The sequence below is a fragment of the Notolepis coatsorum genome (assembly GCF_963971535.1).
Source record: "Notolepis coatsorum genome assembly, contig: SCAFFOLD_786, whole genome shotgun sequence".
In the NCBI taxonomy this organism is placed as follows: domain Eukaryota; kingdom Metazoa; phylum Chordata; class Actinopteri; order Aulopiformes; family Paralepididae; genus Notolepis; species Notolepis coatsorum.
The window spans coordinates 1-22,442 of record NW_028170172.1 but is presented as its reverse complement, the minus strand read 5'-3'; the positions used below and the strand labels follow the sequence as shown (position 1 = coordinate 22,442).

At 41.7% G+C, this 22,442-nt stretch overlaps 1 protein-coding gene across 1 annotated transcript; it reads right to left on the bottom strand.

The window, feature by feature from the left end:
• Positions 1-15,205: 15,205 nt before the first annotated feature.
• LOC311248575 (UDP-GlcNAc:betaGal beta-1,3-N-acetylglucosaminyltransferase 7-like) lies at positions 15,206-17,026 on the bottom strand (the record flags this gene model as incomplete). The annotated part of the gene is made up of 2 exons (XM_084339437.1): positions 16,091-17,026; positions 15,206-15,697 (listed from the first exon to the last, which is right to left on the bottom strand). Exons 1-2 carry the CDS (start codon positions 16,856-16,858, stop codon positions 15,206-15,208), a joined length of 1,260 nt encoding a protein of 419 aa, XP_084195563.1. The 5' UTR covers positions 16,859-17,026.
• Positions 17,027-22,442: the final 5,416 nt, after the last annotated feature.

Genomic DNA, 22,442 nt, shown 5'->3' with positions numbered 1-22,442 from the left:
TCAAAACAAACATTTATCCGTCTTTTTCGATGAAAAACTCCGTGGTGGTGGGGGGGGGGTGACTCGGGGAGCGAGTGGATTTTCAAGACAGAACCTTCGCCTCAACGCCGTTTCTGGTCGAACTAGTCATCGAATCTTTAATATTTTTTTTGATTCGTATTCAGAGGTAATTCGTCGAGATATTTCTAATTGGTATTTATCAAAAATAAATATTAGAAATATGGTCAAAAACAACATGTATCCGTTTCTTTTGAACCGCCCTCGCAGTTGACCACTTGGTAAAGTTTCGCCTCAACTCCGTTTCTGGTCGAACTAGTCATCGAATCTTTAATATTTTTTTTTATTCGTATTCAGAGGTAATTCGTCGAGATATTTCTAATTGGTATTTATCAAAAATAAATATTAGAAATATGGTCAAAACAAACATTTATCCGTCTTTTTCGATGAAAAAACATTTTTTTTTCAATAAAAACTGACGTGGTATCAAACAAACACTAATTTAAGTGGTTAAAATTCGAAAATATGTGTAATTTTTTACAGATATCTTGAGAATAGGCTATGAATGTTAAACATGGGTAAAAAAATTTTTTTTAAATAGTAAACGGTTAAAATGATATGGCTTTAAACATGATGTATCTTTTCCTCTCCCTTAAGCCCAGTGAGCTCCCTCATCGTTAGGACAGCACAAGGGTTAACAACAAGGAATTCATTACACAACTCAAAGAAGCTCTCACAGTATTCTTACGGGATAATGCAAACGCGGTGCAAGACCCCAGAATATTATGGATGTCGGTAAAGGGTATGATCAAGGATTTCACGGATAGATTTTCCTCCATATTGCGCAAAAATCAATGCACAAAACTGTCTGAAATGGAAACGCTTTACTCAACGTTATTTAATTCTTTAAAATACAACAACTCTACTGGACTAGAAAATCAAGTTAACATTCTAAAGACAGAGATCAATGCAATATACAGACAAAAATCAGAAATGCAAATATGCAGCACAAGACAACAGCAGTATTTCCAAGGTTCTAAACCTAGTCACCTATTAGCCATGCGATTAAGAATTAATGCAAAATTTGCAGATATAACTGCCATTAGAAAACAACAAGTACTTGTAACAGACCCCAAAATAATAAACGATACATTCAAAGAATTCTACTCCGACTTGTATAATTCAGAAACGACCTTTGATCAAAACAAATTAGACACATATCTTAATCAAATTATTCTCCCTAAACTTTCGGAGGACAGTTAGAAGCACCGATCACATTAGAAGAACTCAAGAAGGCCATATCCGGAATGAAAAACGGTAAGGCTCCGGGAAAAGACGGTATCCCATCAGAAATGTACCTTTCTTGTTGGGACATATTTGGACCCTTATTACTAAATATGATCTTATACTCAGTCAAGGAGGGGAGCTTCCATAAACACCACAATATCGCACTCATTTCAGTCCTTCTCAAAAAAGACAAGGACCCCACTGAGTGCGGTAGTTACAGACCTTTAAGCCTCCTCGGAACCGATGTCAAACTGTACTGATATTAGCCATCAGATTGCAAAAGCATATGACGTCTTTAGTTCATCCGGACCAAACTGGCTTCATAAGAGGTCGCCTGATCAATGATAACATAAGGCGAATACTGCACGTACTAGATGCAGACAAAGAGGACACCACACCTAAGGCGATGCTATCCCTGGATGCTATGAAAGAATTTGACAGGCTGGAATGGTCGTTTCTATGGGCAGTATTAGAAAGGATTGGGTTAGGAAAAGGATTCATTGATATGATTAAAGTACTATACAAGGACCCATCGGCCATGATTACAACAGGCACATTCATCTCCGAAATATTTCCGGTATCACGCTCAGCCAGACAGGGTTGCCCTCTTAGTCCCGGACTATTCGATCTATCATTAGAGCCTTTAGCACAATATATAAGACAATCCCAATACATAGAACCAATCGTAATCAAGGGCACACAACATAAAATTAGTTTATATGCGGACGACGTAATATTGTTCATGCAAAACCCCAACACCACATTGCCGCATCTACTCAAGTTGATAGAGAACTTTGGTGATTTATCGGGATTTAAAATAAATTGGCCGAAGTCGGCTTTCCTTCCTCTTAACATCCGAGCAAAAAAAGACACATCCCTCCCAGGTGCGATACCCATGGTTAAACATTTTAGATGCTTGGGTGTGGAAATATTTCCCACCATAAGGCAAACGGTGAAGCACAATTACACAAAAATACAGAACAAAATCAAAGACGACCTGGACAGGTGGGCAAAACTTAAAAACTCAGTACAGGCAAGGGTATCAATAGTTAAGATGGATGTATTACCAAGAATCAACTTCATCAGCTCAATGCTACCGTTACCTCCTCCAGAGGGCTACTGGAAAAGATTACAATCCTCCACATACAAATTTATTTGGAATAACAAACCACCTCGCATAAAAAGATCCACCGCACAGAGAAATAAAGCAGACGGTGGCATGGCAGTTCCAGATTTTTTACAATATTTTAAGGCTTTCACATTAAGACCATTGACAATATGGTTTGATCCCCAGGCTTTGGTATCTTGGAGAGAATTGGAAGAAAACATAGTAGCCCCACAGAGACTGAAGGACATAGCACACACTAAACTTTCAATCAAGCACTGTGAGCGGGAATTTGGCCCCATAATTACCCATGCAATCAGAACATGGCGAGAAACACAAAAAAAATATCCTAACCCTCAAAAATGGCATAATCACACTCCCATATTCAATAACAATGCACTCTTAATGGGAAAACGTCCTATAAGATTCCCTATATGGGAAGAGCAAGGCATACACTCATTAGGGGATATTTTTAATAACCAGGGCTTCTGTAGTTATGGAGAAATATGCACAAAGTTTAACCTCACCGAGTCCACATGGCTTTTTTACATACAGTTACGCCTATGTTTGAGGTCTCACGGTGTTCCATTACACATACCAGTTGAACACCACAGATACCACACATTTTTCTATGAAAGAGAAACATTGGGAGGTTTTGTATCAGGTTTTTATTATCAATTAATAACGTCCTCGTATGAAACCCTTCAACTAGACACTGTCTGGAGGAGGGATATTCCAGACCTGGAAAGTGACTTTGATTGGCAAGAAGCATGGGCAAATGTCCGTCTTACATCAAGGAACCCGGACCATCAACAAATCAATCTTAACTATATTCACAGGACATACTTGACTCCTATAAGACTGAACAGAATGGGCCTGAAACAAGACTCAAAATGCTCCCAATGTACAAATGGAGACGAAGGGACATTTATGCACATGTATTGGTACTGCCCACCAGTTAAGGCATTCTGGAAAGATGTGACCCATCAATTATCAAAACTCGTATCTTGGAATATACCAGTACACCCCTCTGTATTGCTTTTAAATGATGTTTTTGAGTTTGCAGTAAATCCACAGCTAAAGAGATTGGTCTTATCGGGTATCACAGTAGCTAAAAAACTGATCGCATCACGCTGGTTTCAACCGGAAAAAATGTGCCGGAAAGTTTGGTCTCTTACATATCTCGATGTGATATATCAAGAAATATCTACAGCAAGAATTCTGGGTCTCAACGAATCCAAAATGTCAATGTGGGTAGAAGTGGTGGAGAGAATAAAAGCTAGCTTATAATGGTAGTGTCTGGTTAGGAGTGAGGGATAATGGAGGTACTATCCAAGGAGGGGTCAGGGAGGGGGGGGGTTCGAGCTGGAGCATATGTGTGTAGGGTTTTAGAAAATAGGTATTAGGGGTATGTTCTATATAAACATTTATATAATTGTAATTTAGCTGGATATACACTGTATACGGTTAAAATGTTATTATAGACTTTTTTTTTTTATCTTGTTTCTGTACTTGCATGTAATTTTAACCACCTTGACTGTTAGTTTCATTATGCATTATGTGTTGAGTACTGACTTTTAATAATTTTTGTTTTGCAATAATAAAAAAAATATAAAAAAAAAAAAAAAAAGACATACAGACGTGAAGTAAACAGTAGTAGTGTGAAGCATCCCTTTTAGGTTCTTTCATAAACCACTCCTTCTTTCGGGAGGGTTAGTTCGATATCAAGTCCTAGGTTGTGGCTTTGGGTTTTGCGGGCGGCCACTCCCCAGTAGGTTAGTACTAGTTTGGTATAGAGTGGTCGGCGGCTGGGGGGGTGCACGGTCCTCATCCATTGCTTGGCTTCCTACTGGGTCTAGAGGCAGAAAAGAGAACCATTATGGGCTCAAGGGACCACTCCAGTTTCCAGATTTGTTTGTGCTGATGTTCACCCGTACCCCTGAGGAGGTATGAGGGGTCACGTCGTCATCTAGTTTTTAACCTGATGTGCATCCATACCCCTGAGGAGGTAGAGGAGGGCACAATTATTTTAATAATTCATCTTTTTGTAATATAAGTGTTTCACATGATGTGCTTTCATACCCCTGAGGAGGTAGAGAATCTAAGTCGTCACATGATGTGCCTTCAAACCCCTGTGGAGGTAGAGAATTTTATTCATTATTTGGTCCATTCTTTTGAAGCGGGATGGCGCCCTCTATAGGTGGTTTTTGGTATTCATTTTTTAATTTTTAATAATTCATTTTTTTGTAATATAGGTGTTTTCACATGATGTGCTTTCATACCCCTGAGGAGGTAGAGATTTTAAGTCGTCACATGATGTGTCTTCATACCCCTGAGGAGGTAGAGAGTCTAGGTTATTTATACTTAGATAGATAGGTAAATAGTTAGTTAAGGTCGGTTGTTTGTAGTTACATTGTTTTTGAATGGTTTCTGCTTTTCTACTCCTGTGGACCAGTTACGAGGAAGTTACACTCTAGACCAGGCTTAGGCTTAGGTTCGGGCTTTGGATTTTGCGGGCGGCCACTCCCCAGTAGGTTAGTACTAGTTTGGTATAGAGTGGTCGGCGGCTGGGGGGGTGCACGGTCCTCATCCATTGCTTGGCTTCCTACTGGGTCTAGAGGCAGAAAAGAGAACCATTATGGGCTCAAGGGACCACTCCAGTTTCCAGATTTGTTTGTGCTGATGTTCACCCGTTCCCCTGAGGAGGTATGAGGGGTCACGTCGTAATCTAGTTTTTAACCTGATGTGCATCCATACCCCTGAGGAGGTAGAAGAGGGCACAATTATTTTAATAATTCATCTCTTTGTAATATAAGTGCTTCACATGATGTGCTTTCATACCCCTGAGGAGGTAGAGAATCTAAGTCGTCACATGATGTGCCTTCAAACCCCTGTGGAGGTAGAGAATTTTGTTCATTATTTGGTCCATTCTTTTGAAGCGGGATGGCGCCCTCTATAGGTGGTTTTTGGTATTCATTTTTTATTTTTTAATAATTCATTTTTTTGTAATATAGGTGTTTTCACATGGTGTGCTTTCATACCCCTGAGGAGGTAGAGATTCTAAGTCGTCACATGATGTGTCTTCATACCCCTGAGGAGGTAGAGAGTCTAGGTTATTTATACTTAGATAGATAGGTAAATAGTTAGTTAAGGTCGGTTGTTTGTAGTTACATTGTTTTTGAATGGTTTCTGCTTTTCTACTCCTGTGGACCAGTTATGAGGAAGTTACACTCTAGACCAGGCTTAGGCTTAGGTTCTGGCTTTGGGTTTTGCGGGCGGCCACTCCCCAGTAGGTTAGTACTAGTTTGGTATAGAGTGGTCGGCGGCTGGGGGGGTGCACGGTCCTCATCCATTGCTTGGCTTCCTACTGGGTCTAGAGGCAGAAAAGAGAACCATTATGGGCTCAAGGGACCACTCCAGTTTCCAGATTTGTTTGTGCTGATGTTCACCCGTACCCCTGAGGAGGTATGAGGGGTCACGTCGTCATCTAGTTTTTAACCTGATGTGCATCCATACCCCTGAGGAGGTAGAGGAGGGCACAATTATTTTAATAATTCATCTTTTTGTAATATAAGTGTTTCACATGATGTGCTTTCATACCCCTGAAAAAATGTGCCGGAAGGTTTGGTTTCTTACATATCTCGATGTGATTTATCAAGAAATATCTACAGCAAGAATTCTGGGACTCAACAAATCCAAAATGTCAATGTGGTTAGAAGTGGTGGAGAGAATAAAAGCTAGCTTATAATGGTAGTGTCTGGTTAGGAGTGAGGGATAATGGAGGTACTATCCAAGGAGGGGTCCGGGAGGGGGGGGTTCGAGCTGGAGCATATGTGTGTAGGGTTTTAGAAAATAGGTATTAGGGGTATATCCTGTATAAGGCATTTGTATAATTGGTCATTTCGTTGGATATACACTGTATACGGTAAAATATTATTATAGACTTTTTTTTGTTTTCTGTTTCTGTACTTGGATGTCATTTTAGCCACCTTGATTGTTAGTTTCATTATGCATTGTGTGTTGAGTACTGACTTTTAATAATTTTTGTTTTGTGTCTTGTTTCCATCAGGGTCCCCCATTTTCAATTCATATAGACATTTATGACATACACAACATACATGACATTTATGGCATAGGGACATATAGGTATTTAGTACTGATACATTTGTGACATAAGCGGTATTCAAATATACAGTACTGTTACCCCTAGATCCTGACAGAGTATATACATATGATGGGGAGGGGACTGTACATTAGGAGGGGGTGGGTGGGTGGGAGAGAAATATACATACGGCGGGGAGGGAATATATAATGAAACGCTCTAGACCACATTGCTTAGCAGAGTTCGGTGATGTGAATGGAAACTGTCAAGTTGATCAACCGATTTTGAGTATCTGGGGCATGGGACTTGAGCAATTTTTTTTTTATTTTTTTTTTTAAATAACTAAATAGTTACTTTTCACATTCTACTTTGAAATGAAGTAACTAGTAAAGTAACTGAGTTACTATTTTTCAGTAACTAGCACAACACTGCTCAATACACACAAGTGTTAAGGGGATGCAGACCAGAGAAAGACGTTTGTCTTGTTTACATCAGGGTCCCCCATTTTCAATTCATAGTGACATTATGGCATAGGGACGAGGGGCCTCCAAAAAAGTTTAAAAAAGAATAACAATAATTTGGGGCCTCTTGTGACGAGGGGCCTCCAAAAAAATGTACAAATTAAAATAAAAAAAATGTTGGGGCCTCTAGTGACGAGGGGCCTCAAAAAAATTTAAATACAGATTTTTTTGGGGCCCCTCGTCACTAGAGGCCCACGGGCCGCGGCCCGGACGGCCCGGTCGTTAATCCGGCCCTGGATGTATCCCTTTATCATGAGTAACTCGTTACATTTTCTTCTGCAATTGCAGATCAGTAAACTCTATATCAGTTCATCATTTCAATCATTTGATCATTTGAATGAAATGAGAATGTAAACAAACACGGCGTCACGTTAGAAAGTAGCACTGAAATCACTGCGCCCAGAGAGGAGTGGTTAGGCAAAAAATTGTTCCGAGTATATTTGCTTAGAAAACGTAATTGTCGAATTCAATTATTTTTTATTTCTCCACGTGGTAAATACACAGGTCACAACATGTTTACAGGAACGTTTTGGAGTTGTATTTGGAGTGTATTTCGTGACTGTAGGGCACTGTAGGGAACGTCAGGGTACAAGTCTGACCCACTTCCAGTGATGAAGCTAAGCTACGCTAACAGAGCGGCTGTTCCCTAAGCCTAATGCATGCACAGAGACAAAAAAGGTATGTATCTTCTTGTCTAACTCCAGGGAAGATGTTAAATAAGCTAATTTCCCAAAATGTTGGAGTTTTCCTTTAAACATATTAATTTAAACCTCTAAATGTGCAGGGAATGCAAGTACCTTATTAGGTGAAATGCCCCTTTAAACTCTTAAGTACCAATATAAATATTCCAGGTTATAGGAATGCAAATACCTTATTAGGTGAATTTACCCTTTAAACCATCTTTCTTTACAGGAGAACCATCAGTGATTCAGCTATAATCAATATGTCATCAATGAGATTCAAGTATCTTACTGGGTACATAGACCCTTTAACTCGTCCTCTATAATGGAGAACATCAGTAGTTCAGGTATCTTACTGGCCGTATTTACCCTTTAATTCTCCTTTCTTAATGGAGAATTATCAGTGGTTCAAGTATCTTACTGGGTGTATTTACCCTTTAATTCTCCCTTCTTATAGGAGAAATATCAGTACACATATATCAAATCAAATACAATATCAAAATAACAAAAGGTGAACGGGGTCGAAGCCCTTGGAAGTCCTTGTATTCTCGTTCAATCAGTTTGTGTCATAGAAAAGGATATGTTCCTTGGAAGTTCTTATGACTCAAGTTCAATCAGTTCAACCTACCGGACTTTTGAGGCAACAGGAGTTGAGCAACAGGGGTATTCGAATCAGGCCAGCATTAGCCTTGATCTATATCAGAGGTTCAGTGGGTTGGCTCGCCATCTTGAATCGGTCCGGCACACTGCCTCGTCCCGTGTGGGCACACGTGGTGAATGGTGGTCGGCCGGGACTCCTGGAACTGCTCCCAGGGTGGAACGGGGTGCTAGAAAAACCTGGCCTGCGTCAAGCAGGCATTCAGAAAATAAAAGCTATTTACCATCTTTTATCGCTTCATCATCTTTTCATTGCTTTCAGAATGAATAATCAATCAGGCTACTTTTAGCTATGCTAAGCTAAAGTAGGTTACCTTATCACAGCACGTGGGAATGTCCGTCTGTCCCATGCTAAGTTAGGCTAAAGTGTGCTAGCATATGGGACATTCCTCACGTTCCATATTAAACTCTACAACAGTCAAAATGTATATAGACCATGTTCTTATCGTACAGCATATCAATACAATTATAAGTACTTCTGAAATGGTTTCTTTCTAGTTTTCATTCAACCAAATTGAGCTTGAAGCTTCGCTAGCATGACTCAGGATGAAGCTACATTATTAGCTTATAGCATTGAGCTAACGATTTTGTACATTTGACAAATGGACAGCACAATATTGATGAAACTCACCAAAACCGCAGGCTACTTTAACTGCAATGCTTCTTCGGTTTTGTAACTGGGGGAATCTTTTATAACTGTTTGATAACTATTTCGTGGTGGTATTTCATCTCGGTATCCAGCAACATTTAGCTGCGGCTATCTCCGTCAATCTGGAATCTCATCTGGCGTAGTGCAAGACTCACCTGCCGTAAAGCAAGGCGTGGCTGTCGTGATATCTATCTACGTCATGAAGTAATTTAAAGGGCAGTGCAGCAATTCAAAGGATTTGGTCAAGTTGCTAATCTCATACGAATATACATATGACCCAATAATATTAACTACTTATGTTCTTACATAATAGCATTAACTATTTATGTTCTTATTCAATGGCATTAATTATTTATGTCCCTATGACTAAATAGTTATGAATCTGAAACCTGGGTTACACTTGTTTTTCCCAGCTCCTCAACTCTAGTAGATTTGTAAACATGGTACACAATGTATATTTATATCGATACAAACTATAACTATAAGCTATAACTATTGTTGACAGAATCCGGCTATAGGGCGACAATAATGTTGTCAAGAGGCATGGTTTCTATCTTTCGCCTTTAACTGCCGTGGTTTCTTTATTCACATGGTAAGAGCAGTAACACATGAGTCCTCCTTGTGAGAGGTAGGTGGGGGAAGAGAGATCGAGTAGGAGGAGACATATCTATTTATACTCGCCACCTGGTGGTGTCTTGAGTAGCTCCGCCTAGAGCGCCCTCTAGTGGAAACAGTTATATATACAGTTAGACAGTTAATAACAATCCTACCTAGAACCTCTGACTTCAACAACTATAAATATTTAAACTACTAACTATAAACTAGATAGGATATAAGCTAAACTATAGAACTAAACATCAACTTTGGAATGTGATTATGAAGTTTGGAGACATTCTATTGATTGCATTATACACCTTGATATGTACGCAGGCTGTGTTCCTGTAGTGAACAGACGCACTCCCACGCCCCAGGTGTTCCCATGGCAACGCATCAAATCAAAAGCACCAGGAATTGCACACATGTCAACACAAATAAGATCAGAGAATGCGACGTGTGGTCAAATAAGAGTTTAATCAAGATAATAAACAAGATAACAATGAACAATCCCCTCTCCTCTCACGATGCCCTTTAAACCTCCCGTCCCTTCAACAGTTAGTCGGAACCACCGGAGCATTGTTGTGGTTATAATGGCCTGTTTTCATCTACTGTATCTCTTCTCTTTATCCCGACCGCGCCAGTAATGGGGGGCAAAGACAGATGAGCATTTTCTCGGTTAGGAGTTGCTTCCAATCCTCTCCGTTTTAAATGGTGTCTCCTCCTGAACCGATATAATTAATGTATTTCTCCATAAAGAAACGGTAATTAAGATAATGAGATTTTCAGAGTGAAGTGTAGCATGCCAAAAAAAAGAGGGAGAGCGGCATTTCTAGGCTGTCTCACTTGTTTCATAATTCCTTCTCTCTCTCTCTCTCTCTCTCTCTCTCTCTCTCTCTCGCTCTCTCTCTCTCTCTCTCTCTCTCTTGTTCTCTCTCTCTATCCCTCTCTCTCGTTCTCTCTCTCCCTCTCTCGTTCTCTCTCTCTCTCTGTCTCTCTTCTCTTGCCATCTATCCAGCTCTATTTTTATGTTTACAGTACTATCGGTTATGTTGTATTTTTTTTTTTACTGTCAACTTTACAGTAGCATCTCGGTTAGCTTTTATTGTGAGGTTTACAGTACTATCAGTTATGTTGTGTTTTACTGTCAACTTTACAGTAGTATCATCTGTGACATTTTACTGTGGACTTTATAGAGGTATCAAATGTCATGGTTTACTGTGGACTTTACAGTAATATCAACTGTAATGTGGACTTCACAGCAGTCAACTGTGTTTTTCTAGGAGCATATGCTAACCCTCCTTCCTCCCCTTAAACTTGTTAAGCACCTCCTTAAACGCTCTGCCCACATTTTTCTTTAGTTATAATTAGCTATAAGATCACCCATTGTGTAATTATGTATAGCAGTTTTATATGTAATTAGAAGTGTATCAGTATCCAGTGTAATTTGCACTGTGTGATGACCTATTAACAGTGCAAACAGTTGTGCCTAAGAGCCTGTGACTGCCCCTATCCAACCAGCCCTCTTCTTCACAACTCAACAGACTAGGCATAGCTCTGATCAACTCACACCCACTTAAATGTGCACACAAGCGTGTCCACGGACACACACACACACACACACACACACACACACACACACACACACACACACACACACACACACACACACACACACACACACACACACACACACACACACACACACACACACACACACACACACACACACACACACACACACACACACACACACACACACACACACACACACACACCGGGAGTAATCGTTAACCTCTAGTTTGAAAAATGTTCCTTTCCAGTGCACGTGTTATTATGCAGTCCACACACCGAGCATTTTAGTTCTGATTCACACTGAACAAGTGAGCACTGCGATGTTCCAAGGCTCTCTCTTCCCAATTACAAAGGAAATAGCCACGGAACGGCTTTTCGGGGCTGTTAGAGAGAGAGAGAGAGAGAGAGAGAGAGAGAGAGAGAGAGAGAGAGAGAGAGAGAGAGAGGAGAGAGAGAGAGAGAGAGAGAGAGAGAGAGAGAGAGAGAGAGATCTCATAATAAGGCTAAAGATGTAAGAGATAGAGACGACACTCCAAGGAACCATTCTAATGAATGCACCAGGCTAACGAACTGCCCTGAATGCACAGCCTGCACAACTCCACAACTATGTAATTAGATCCGCCTCAATTGCCTGCTGTTGGGACTAGCCTCCTTTTCATTCCATAACGCTTGTGTGCATGTGCGCGCGCGCGCGCGTGTGTGTGTGTGTGCGTTTGTGTGTGTGTGTGTGTGTGTGCATGTGCGTGTGCGTGTGTGTGTGTGTGTGTGTGTTTGTGTACGTATACTGTGTATACCACTGCTATAGGCTTGAACAAAGGTCATTTTGTGATCTTTAATGTAAAGGTCTCCGGACATCTGCTGACCTATTTGTACGCAGTACACAGCGGTACATATCTAGGCATTATACCTGCGCTACACAACAACATACAATAATGTCGTACATGCATTGATATTTTCCACTCCAATATCCCTGGACAGATGTTAGACCCGGTTAGCATACAGTAGCGGCGAGGCTACGCGGTACATGTTGGCGACGCGCCGCGTCTACTTACGGAGTGCAGAGAATGCTTCCATTACGGTCAATGAAAGCAGCTTCACCTGTAATGAAAACAGCGACAAAGCAGGCCGCACTTGCCCGGGCTTCCCGCCGCTCATAACTTTTGTGCGAATGGTGTATTTGATTTTCCGCTCTACATAGAAATGGTTTTCTTATTTTTTTGTATAAAAATCAATTTTTTTAAGGTGCGGCTGGGTATAGCACAGTGGAATAAACACTCGCCTACCACCGCAGAGACTCTGGGATCGAATCCAGCTGTCAGCGGTACCTCCGGCTTGGTCAGTCATCCCTACTAACACAATTGGCAGTGTTAGCGGGTGGGAAGCCGGTGGGGTGCGTGTCCTGGTCGTTGTAAACTGCAACTCCTACTGGTCGGTCGGGGCGCAGGCCTGTTCAGCAGGGAGGGGATCTGGGGGAAATAGTGTGAAACTCTGCACGCGCTACGTTCCCCCAGTGAAACTCCTCGCTGTCAGATGAAAAGAAGCGGCTGGCGACTCCACAAGTATCGGAGGAGGCATGTGGTAGTTCTACACCCTCCCCATGCCGACAGTGGGGCAATGCGCGTAACGACCAGGAAGGAAATTTGCATAAAGACTAAATTGGGATGGGTGAAAAATACAGAAAGCCCAAAAATAAATAAATGCTTTCTTTTCTTCACATAATACGGCGGCCAAGCTTTGAAGTTGGATCCAAACCCAGGAGAAGGTTATTATTGTGAGGATATTGGAACATGATCATTTGATCATCTCTGACATACATCCAATATTATTGAATCAACGTCGGAAAGCGTATCCCCGTTGCTCTTCAACAACGTGGCTCGAACGCCAACTGATGTCGCTGGTAAAAAGATTTGCCCTGCTGCGCTCAGCTCCTCTCAGCTCCTCTTCTGTGTCGTGCCCTGTGTGTGTCCCTGGAAGCTAGCCTAACTTGGTTTTGCTCCCAACTACAGGGGCTAAATTTTTTATTAAATAATAGATTCCAAGGTTTCTGATTCTATCAAGTACAGTGCCATATACGTATGTCATGCCATAACAGCATGCATCAGGTATGAATACAGCCATACATAAGATATAGCTCTCAGGTGAAGTCTTAGAAACAGCACATATGTCATATGCCGAGGTTTTTTAAGCCACTTGATGAGAAATGTAAAGGGTCCTAAAGCCCACCCAGGGTTAACACATAACGTGTTGCAGGCTTACCTAGAACACAACGCATGAAATCGTGTGCTGAACCTGAACGGATAGTTTGGTATGAAATACTTGCCAGTAGTGTAGTCGATGCAGTAGCGGACGGTATGAATTACATTTGGGTGGTCGCGGGTGGGGGGGGGGGTGAAGGGGGACAAGCGGACAGCTCACAGCTGACCAAGTGGACAGCTGACGACATAACGTTACCAACGTTAAGTCGAATTACTACACTAGTACACGTATGATCAATGCAATAATGAACACATATATATATAGCTTGTAATTTTAAACAAGTTACCATTCATTCATTCATCCATTATGCATCAAATTAACAACAACAGAGAGAGAGAGAGAGAGAGAGAGAGAGAGAGAGAGAGAGAGAGAGAGAGAGAGAGAGAGAGAGAGAGAGAGAGAGAGAGAGAGAGAGACCGAATTAACTCACTGTTTACGTGGTCGAGGAGGGCTTGATAAAGTGTATAATTATGTCCACTGTTGTCCCACACTCCCAGACCGTTGATCAGTGGCGTCGCGTGGGTAAAATAACAGGGGAAGCCAAAAAAAATTATAAAAAAAAAAAAATTGAATTTGAATTTTTTTTTTTTTTATTTATTTTTTTAAGTCAAGCAGTCACCATGTACACTACAGTATGGCTCGGCGGCCAGTCAAACTTTCTTTTTATTTATTTAACAGATTGCAGAATGGGTACAATACAGTACGGCTCAATACACACAATTGTATAAGGGGATGCAGACCAGAGAAAGACGTTTGTCTTGTTTACATCAGGGTCATTAATACTGCTGGAGCATTGGTTAATTTTTGGTCTGATCTTTCCTTGCACGATTTTGCGCGCCGCGTGGGAGCAAATTCGAGACACATATTCGGTTGCAAAAAGGTGTCCCACGGTCTCCTCTATGGCCCTGAATATTTTCACGCGGATCGGATTCACGGCGCGCCCGTGGGACACTTTTCCGTTTCGGGGAGTTTATTCCACGCTTTCTGTTTTCCTTTTCTAAGCATTTTAGGGGCTACATGTGAATGAGTAAAAGTTGCGGGACGCCCAGATGTTTCCACGATAGAAAGCTTGCGTGGATCCCATAATAGGCTCACTTAATACAGCGTTTTTAAAATTACGCGACATTTTCAGGGTCGCAAGCCGACCTTTTCCCCTCGTTTTCGATGATGGAAGTGATTTAGGAAAAGCTTCGGCACGCTGAGAGGTCCCCGTGGATTTAATCTCGCGAGGATCGGGGCAATATTCGCCTCGTGGGAACAGTTACAGGTTAATACAATGTTCAGAGTGCAGAGGGGAAAATATGCTGAGTGTTTTCCTCTCAGCCCCGTTTTAAACTTTTAGGGTGTGGCAGTCAGCTCGAATCTGATTGGCTAGGATCGGATTTGGACTCTATAATGCTGGAAGCCTGGAGAAAGAGACCTACCATCTGCCTCCTCTCCTGCTGCAGTGAGCATAGTGAGGCTGACAGTGTGTTAGAGGGAGTGAGAAGGAGAAGAGGGAGACATTTAAAAAAAAAAATAAAAAAAAATTGTAACACAGATGCACAGATGAAAAAGAATGTAAACTATATTAAAAAAAAATTATATATATATATATATATTTTTCTTTTTTTCATATTTCATATTTGATATTAATTCATATTTTAATATTAGGGAGGCATGGCTTCCATTGGCTTCCATAAGGATTCGCCACTGATGTATGGAATAAGTATGCCTTCATGTTCTATGTAGCTTAGCTTCACTTTTGTGCAAATGTGTCCCTTTTACAGTTTAATTTGACGGTCATACTGAGGTCCTTTTTGCGCAAACGAGGTCTTCCCTTTGCACCACGGTCCACATGTTGAGCAGTTCTTGCAGGTTCAGTTTGTGCACCACAATGAGGTTCTTGTAGAAGCACGGCTCACTGTTCATGGGGCTCACACGGCGTTTGGTGATGCCAAAGGTCCTGAACCCGGAGTGCATCTCGGGTGCCAAGTGGAGCCTCTGCACGCACATGCCTAAAAACACGTCATCGATTGGATACAATTCCAAGTCCTCCGACACCACGAACAGCTGCCTGGCCAGCGGCGAGGACATCAGAAAACCTCCGCCGCCGACGTAAGGGGGATATGGCTTATCATATAACTCTTTGGGAATGTAATATTTGCTTTGGCGGTTTCTGATGGGGATAGCTTTGGAGATGGTGTCCCCGACAAATAAATTGAGCACTTTGCGCTCCTCGACCTTGAAATCAATGAGATCCAACAGGTTGTTAGTGTTGACAAACACGTCATCATTAGGGTTGGGCACCGAAAACCGGTTCTAATAGGAACCGGTTCCTAACTTCCGGTTCTGGAACCGGAAGTAACATATTTGAATTTTCGATTCTAAATTTTTTTTTTTTTTGTTTACTTTTTTTTTTTTACTTTTTTTTTTTTTTTTTTTGTTCCCTAGTTACAGTACAGCAACCAAATTAAACTGTATCAAGTCAACTGAAATGTGAATAGTATGATTTTCTTTTTGAAAAAAAAAAATAAAAAAAAATCTCCTTCGAAATAAGCTGTGACCTGTTTTGACCTGCACCTCAAAGAATCGGAATCGAGAATCGTTTAGAACAGGAATCGATATGGAGAATCGGAATCGGAACCGGAATCGTTCAAATCCAAACGATGCCCAACCCTAGTCATCATCTCCCTTGAATATGAACTTGGCACTAGAGCAGTGAATGTCAAACCATTTGAGAAAGTTCACCTCTTTCAAAGTGAGGTTGAAAAAGGTGTCCATGAAATCCCATTGAAGGATGTCCCCGTAGACCCTGTCCTCGTACTCGATTAGCTGTTGGAGGTTTTTAGTGTCTTTGCCGTTCGTCGGGCTTGCTAAAAGAAACAGCGTTTTTATTTTCTTCCCATCAATCGTCTGTTCTCTGCCCCACGTCTTGCGCACCGCCTCCCGCCTGTCGTGTTGTTCTATGATGGACTTGACCACCATGAGCAAGTGAACGTCTCCATCCGCGCACTTGTCCGGGTGGTTGATCAACATTGGAAAGTACCTACAGTGTCTGTGCAGCACAAACTGGTGAAATCTGGGATCCAAGCGCCGAAACCAGTCTTTGGTCCTCACAGATGAATCTTCACTACAGTTCATAACGTGCACGTCCCAGGATGCCCGTGTCCCGTTGGAGACGGTCACCCGTTGCGCGTCCAATTCATCGCCGAACACAGGTGGCGAAAAGTTCCCCAAATTACTTTTCACGACCGCTTTCTCTTTGAACGCAACACACTCGGGTCCACACCATCCAGTGTCCCTAATATGTTTGGCTCCCACGACATCCTTATCCGCGAGTTTTAATTTATGGATCATTATAAACAACGCAAAAATTAGAGACAAACTCAGGAGAGTTTTCAACAGACCGGCCCTCTTCCTCCTGAAAAAGTGATCCATTGGTACAGCACACATGGTGTTAGCATCGAGAAATCCCTGGACATTGTCCCTCTTTCAGACCCGGTGTCTCGTGCCCCAGTGTCCGATTTTTGTCCACCATCGTCCTTAACGTGGAGACCCCTGCGTAAACTACACCAGCGCGGCAGACGCCACACTGTATTCGGCCCACTTTGCCATCATGACCACGTCCGACGAAACCACACGTCCTTCGGTGAGAAAAAAAAGATCAGTGATAAACATGTCCTTCACGATCCTCCGTGCATCATTTCATCCTCTCTCTTCCCCTCTTTTAACAGACTGGTTCAATAGGGGATATCTGCAGAGCCGCAAGCCCAACGTCTGGGCGGGGCTTCGTGGCTTGTACTCTGTTTGAGGCGGGACTTCGGGGCTTGTACTCGGTGTAACTGCATCTCTTGCAATGATGACGCAACTCGTCTTTGATCTTTACTGATTGGCTTTATTTCCGTTCGAAGAGAACATCTTTATTCCGAACCGTAAAACTGTGAAAACATACATGAAATACAATCAATCACGGATCAAACCATAACAACATACATACAATTTATCGGTCGTTGCAAGGGTGGTTGTTAACCCAATGAACTTAACTACAAGCGCATTACGGCCCCAAACGTACCTTGTTGACTGCATGCAATATGAGAGGACAGTTATGGAGCTCTGGTGTCGATGTGGCTTGTCTGAAGATGGTGGAGAAGTGAAGGGACGAACCTTCTTCTTCTTCTTCTTCTTCTAATGTTTATTGGCGGTTGGCACTAACGTGTTGGTGCATTACCGCCACCTACTGAAATTGATTTTAGAGCTAGATGGATTATGCACATGCCAATCCCTATTCTACACTACTCTATATCCTATCACTCAAACCTGTACTATTTAGAAAATTAAAAATTGCCCTATACCCCACATTCCCTGAACTCAGTCGCAACACTTCTCTTACCTCCAGCTTGATGTGGTCTCTCTCTAACCTTTCTTTTAGGATCTGTCTCTCTTCCCTATACTTACTACACTCCACTAACACATGCTCCACTGTTTCCTGCCTACCGCAATACTCACACCTACCCGTCTCATGCTTCTTCTTCTTCTTCTTCTTATTTGAATTTCCGGCAGAGTAGACGCATCGAGGCGTATTACTGCCCTCCGCAATTCTTTTTATGGGCTCTTCTTCTTCTCCTTCTTCTCCTTCTTCACCTTCTTTTTCTTCTTCTACTGGACCCCGTCATCAACTACATTGTCCATTGGAGTGCCTCTACTGCTGCTACTTCCTGTCTGAGCCCCCCTCCGCGGGACCCTCCTTGCCCCCTGCTATCTTATCCTGGGCCGCTTTGTCCCTCGCAGCCCTGTCCCTCGCAGCCCCCTCAGCCAACTCTTCACACACCTCCCTCCAGTCCAGACCTTCCATTCGGGCTTGTACTCGGTTTGACTGTGCAGTAGTCAGTTTGTGCTGTTTATTTTTACAAGCAGTGAGGACTCCAGCATTTGCATTTCTGTGTTCCGTGTTGCAGGTTAGGGTTAGGGATCATACCTGTCAACCATCCCGTTTTTCCCTGGATTCTCCAGTATTTCAACCTTTCAAGCGGTGCATGGGTAAGGCTAAGAGAATTATCAAAGACTCCAGCCACCCAAACAACTGCCTCTTTGAACTTCTGTGGTCAGGCAAGCGATACCAGAGTCTCATGGCAAGCACAGAAAAACTCAGAAGAAGCTTCTATCCCCAGGCCATCAGGATGCTCAACGAACAATAACACTATGTAACAACCATCAAATGCACTCACAACACACACATCCACAAGCACACACTCACTTTAAACAAACAACTCACTGCAGCACCCACTTTACACACTTTAGAACACCTAAACACACTTTATATTTATTGGTAAATAATTTGCACTACAACGCATACCTCATTACACCTTACTGTAAATTGTACCTAAATTGTACCTCATCCCATTTCTGCTTTGCACTATATAGTATTGTATATTAGTATATTGTATAGTATATTGTATGGTAACTCAGTTACTTCTACTCTGCATTGAACATTGTACATATGTACATACTGAACACTTGTGTCTACTTACATGACTTCTGTTGTGAAGGGCCAGATTAAAGCTGAGAATCTACGTTTATTGTTTTATATACCTTGTATATTATTTATATATATAAGTCATCTCCCTTTAAGCCTGCGTTTGAATCCTAGTAATATTCACTTTCCTCATTGGATAACGCCCTTGACGTTCTCGGCGCCAGGCAACGCGCCCCTAAAGTCAGGTTCAAAGGCGAGTCTGGGCATGTTGGAACATGCCTGGTGCCGGCGCATTGATTCGAGACGAGAGATGAGGCTTGGCACTAGAAAGCCACTTAAGTATATATATCGTGGAAGGCGCAGCAGTAGTGTGATTCTAATGTAGTGTGAAGCAGTTCGTCTAAACAGAGTGTTGTGAACCTAACGTGCGAAGTGAATAGTAAAAGTGTCAGAGTTAATGCAGTAACGTCAAGTTCGACTTAGCTTAATGTGAAGTAAAGAGTCGTCATTTAGTGTAAATCGTGTTACAGCAGTTCGTTCGTGTGCGACATTACCAAGCAGTTCGTTCGTTTAGTAACTAGTGCAACCTTAGCAAGTGTGCGTGGACTTAGTAGTTAGTGCCAGTACACGAGGAGGGCCTAGTCGTGGACCTACTGGACATGTGCATATTGGAACCTACGGCGGCGATTGCAGAACCAGTATTGGTTGGATTATAGTGATTGTGGAACGTACTACCGATGAGAAGAGCCTCGTTAATACCCACTGTCGTTTGGATTTAACCACCTTGAAGATCTTACCTCGGGCTAGCTTCGTGGACCGAAGCTGGCTAGCTATCGTCATTGCTATCGGGCAATTGGATTACAGCTATTGCTTTGTTGCTGAGCATTTGGATTACAAGGACTGGATCTATACGAGAACCCCTTTCTTCAATTGAACAGACTGAGTATCCGAACATTCTTCTTTCCTCCAGAGCTTACATCTCTGGGAGGATACCCCCCTGTCTCCAGCGGTACCATCGTTTGCCCACTATAGTGCCACCCTACGCCAGGCGGCGTTTAGTCTAGTATCCCAGCTTAGGAATTATTCATTCCAACTGACTTTGCTACTGACTGACTTTATTCATATTCTTCGCCATACAAGCGCAACCCTTAATTCCCATTCTGTACAATTGCTGCATAATAATAAATATTCTAAATGATATTTCTTTGTCACCGTGCCGTATTATTCTGAGTGTCTGCCATTTATAACTGTACTTTCTGGCAAGTAATAATAATAGTAATTAGCAGTGGTTTAATCTATCACAATCTTTAATACAGTCTGGGTTTTGTAACCCCTCAGTTACAACTTCTATTTTTTACTTGCTATACTTATTTTATTTTATACTTTTCTATTTTTGTCTAGCACAGTCTCTGGAGCGTAACAGAAAGAAGCATTTTGTATAAAAGTACTCTGTACTTCTGTATGACAACTAATAAAGAAACTAAAGAAACTTGAAAATTCTCTCCCGCCATCCTCCCATTAAAATATTTTCCCATGTTTTTCCAGTTTTTTTTTATTTATACAAAATGGCTGCAATTCCCGTCCGTGACGACAGGTGGCAGCAGTGTAGATTAGAACGTTAGCACAGGAAGTCAGACTGGAAGACGGTTGCAGACAAACTTCTTCTTCTTCTTCTTCTTGTGAATTTCCGGCAGTCTAGACACCTTCTTCTTTGCTCCTCTTGTCTGTCTCCTTCTTCTCTGCTCCTCTTGTCATACAATCACAATCCAAGCGTCTCATCTCTTGAGGTGTTGCTGTTCTTAGGAAATGTTGCACATGGTGGAAATAATGGAAATTAACATTTCTAACATTAAAGGGGAACTATTTTACTATTTCCTTCACTATTTGGGCACTTTTACACAATTCCTGTGAGTTTATGGAACACCTCTGTAATTATATATATTTTTTTAATTCATTGTTTTGTATTTCTAATCAAGTCCTCAAAAACAGCATTTTTCTACCTCAAGATCTCAAGCCGTTTTGAGCCTGGGCTCCTAAACCACTGCGCCGCGGCGCCGGCGCCTGAACATTATCATGCAGCGGTGTCTTTCTGACATCACAAATCATCACATTTTCAGATGACTCAGTTCAGTGAGGGTGAATATTGTGAGAGGAGAATTGGAAGAATGCGCCAATATGAGAATTAGAGACATAGATCATATTAATATAAGTCCACATAGCTAGGAAACAATGCTAAACACTGAAAAAGGCCATTTATAAGATAGTTCCCCTTTAACATTTAGTGTATGTTTAAAGTTGATACATTGAGGCATGGTAGAATTTCACTTTATATTACAGCAGTATCCGTTTTTAACATTACAATTAGTGTCTGACACTACGTTAAATGTCAAAGTCAACTTTGTAATTTTCCAATTTGTGCAAGACATACAGAAATTCAATTACGTGCCGCCCTTCCCACGGTGTATATAGAAAGAGACACTAAACACAAAAGTAACATAGAACACAATATACAACACACAGGACTATACAATATAAACAGTACCTACAATTAAATTAATGAGTGAATTAAAAAAGAGGTAAAAGAGAACTTAATGTAAATATTCCTTAATTTGTGTCAACGTTATAAAAATCCTATTGTATTCAACAAATTTATTATGATACACCACAATGTGCCCTTTCTATCTATTCTAAATCTATGGCCTTGCGATTCCACGGATGCGCAGTGCCGACAAGAGCAGGCGTTCCATCTCCTCTACAGAAACACTGACACTTCCATTCATTTAATGCAGGGATGTACACAGCATTTCACTTTCAACCAGGTATCTGATTAATTTAATGTAGCAATTAGTAGTTCACCCAGTCCTTGGGTACATACAGGTTTTGACCAGCAGATGGCAGCGACGAGGCAGCTCAGCAGAGAGCAGCTGAGCTCTCCCGTTTTTTTGAAAATCCCAATGTTGACAGCTATGGTTAGGGTTAAGGTTAAGGTTAGGGTTAGGGTTAAGGTTAACACTTTGATTACCAGCCATGCGATATGGCCAAAAACGTTATCACGATAAAATTATAAAATTATTTTCATATAACTCGATATTGATAATTATCGTCGATATAATGTCTGTCAAGTTTAATTAACTTTTTATGCCCGGCGCCGATGGACGGGCTATTAATAGACTTGTTTTGCTGCTGCGAATGTCTCGAGTTGATGTCGTCATCAGTCCGCGCACATTAGCAGTTAGCCAGAGCAAGCGGTGTATCCCATGACAATGTACTAAATATGACCCTAAAATACTCTGTTCCGCCCCAATACATTGCAACGACGTCCACCGCATACCCCACACTACTATAACCGTGGCCTCAGAATTCACGCCACACACCCACTCGGCACGTAAACTATAAAATAGCGCCGTGCAAGCTAATTATCCTAGCCAGCCTTGTTTACTACTTGAGTCCTACCTCTCCCCAGAGGTCTCCTTCCGCTGTCGGCCATCTCCTTCACTGATTGGTTGTTATTGCGTGTGCTCATATCCAAGCTTGGAAAATCGATATATCGAAACTTTGCGACCA